The 1766-nt window shown below is 44.3% G+C and overlaps 1 protein-coding gene across 1 annotated transcript in view; it reads right to left on the reverse strand.

The window, feature by feature from the left end:
* Window positions 1-1303: 1303 nt before the first annotated feature.
* The window catches only part of TRPV2 (transient receptor potential cation channel, subfamily V, member 2), a 9265-nt gene continuing 8802 nt past the window's right edge, over window positions 1304-1766 (reverse strand). The window contains exon 15 of the mRNA XM_010009083.1: window positions 1304-1727. Within this exon, the coding sequence (XP_010007385.1) occupies window positions 1597-1727 (131 nt within the window). The 3' untranslated portion in view covers window positions 1304-1596. The remainder of the gene's footprint in view (window positions 1728-1766) is intronic.

A 1766-nucleotide genomic window follows, 5' to 3' on the forward strand; every position in this document is an offset into this window, starting at 1 on the left:
AAGCAAGAAAATAGCTGGAGCTGGAGAGAGAAAAGTCAGTTACAATTCAGAGATCTAATGCAGAGAAGCTACAGAGGGAATTACCCTGCACAGGGGGAGAATCCATCTGAAGTGACAGGGAGCAAGTTCTAAAAATCAAAGTTTTGCTGCCAGTCCCATGCATGCACTAAGCAACAGGATTAAGAAGGTTGTCTCCAATGGACAAACCTCCCAGCTTCCCTTGATGGGAGGGAAAAAGAGACAGGAGATCTTGGGTTGCATAGTTTATCTTCTTGAATGAAAGGTGCTGCCAACATTTGTAGCCTGCAGCTTTTTCAGGGACATCACTGGGGTTATCACAGGGTTATCACCCCCTAGGAAAGATGCATCCAATGAATGTTACACTTCAGCTGTGGCTGCACAAGCCAACACAAGATCATGAAGAACAAGAGCTCATGAAAAACAAGAGCTCATGTGCATGGCAGTGAGGTCAGCACAGTGCTGGGGGGATGTAATCAGGAATTTGATAAGGCCTTATAGTCCCCACTGATCATATCTTTTTTTTTAAAGGGTCTGAAGCTCAGAAAATACATCAAAGGATGAACATTCTCAATAAAGTAAACTTGCTATATTGATAGTTTACAAAAATGCATGCAATTCTTTTTTAAATGTAGGCTGAAAGTGAGAGAACTAGTTTTTATCTCTTTTCCACAGAGTTTAAAGTATGCTCCCCACCCTGCCTGAGGCAGTGTGCACGTTACAAAAAGCAACTAGGTCCCTGTAATCATGTACAGCAAGACAGGATGTCCAGCAAGACTGACAGGAAACATCACCCACACGATGCATTTTGACTCATCTGTCCCTCAGAAGCCACAAGCAGGATTCTGCTGCTGTTTCTACAGAGGCAAAGCAACCTGTGAAAGCCAGATGCTCCAGAAATTCACCATCTGAAGTCCCAGGTCTAGAAAACCCACATCACTTTTGTGCTCTTCAGCAAATACAGACACAGAGCAAACCATTTCATGGTAATACTATAAAGTGAGGATCTGGATGTGGGCTGAACACCAAGCACTGCAGGCACTGACACGTGGGCTCAGGGAGGCTCTTGGTGACAGGACTGAGCATTTGTCCACTCATCTCTCACACCAACAGTGATGTGCACAGAAGCCAACTCCATCCTTAGCAACTTTTTATGCCTCTACAACACTCTTTATTCCAAAGCACTCCAGGGCAGTCCCTTGTGATGGAAGAACAACAGAAGACTCATTCTTAGATAGGCCACACCATCCTTTACTTCTCTATGGCAAACAGCATTATTTGCATACAGCTCAGAAAGCACTGCCTTCCCAAAGACCACTCCCCACTGCCCCTAAGGTCCTGCTCTTAAACCTTTAGACATAGCAATAAGAAAGTGTCAGGCAGAGAAAGTTGAGTAAAAATATTCTCTTCAGAGGAAATTAATCATTAAAGTGCATGAAAATACTTATAGCCACAGGCTGACCCACAGTCTTCAATGAAATGCACTTTAATACTGATAATGCCTTCAATTCTTCAAGCCACTATAGGAAAAGCTACTCCTTTGAAGTTGGAAGCAAAGTTCCAATCCAGAAAAACCTGCTAAAGATTTCTGGTTTGTCCCTCTAGAGGCACCATCTCAGTTGCTGGTTGCTGGGGCTGCAGCAGTGACTGCTCCTCTGCAACAGTTGGTCTCAGTTGTTTCTGTGGTGTCCGTTTCCATGATCGTGGCTCTACAGCAGGAGACAAAAAACAGCAGCCCCCTGTCAGCA

The sequence above is a fragment of the Chaetura pelagica genome, unplaced genomic scaffold (genome assembly GCF_000747805.2).
Source record: "Chaetura pelagica isolate M959 unplaced genomic scaffold, ChaPel_1.0 scaffold72, whole genome shotgun sequence".
Lineage (NCBI taxonomy): Eukaryota > Metazoa > Chordata > Aves > Apodiformes > Apodidae > Chaetura > Chaetura pelagica.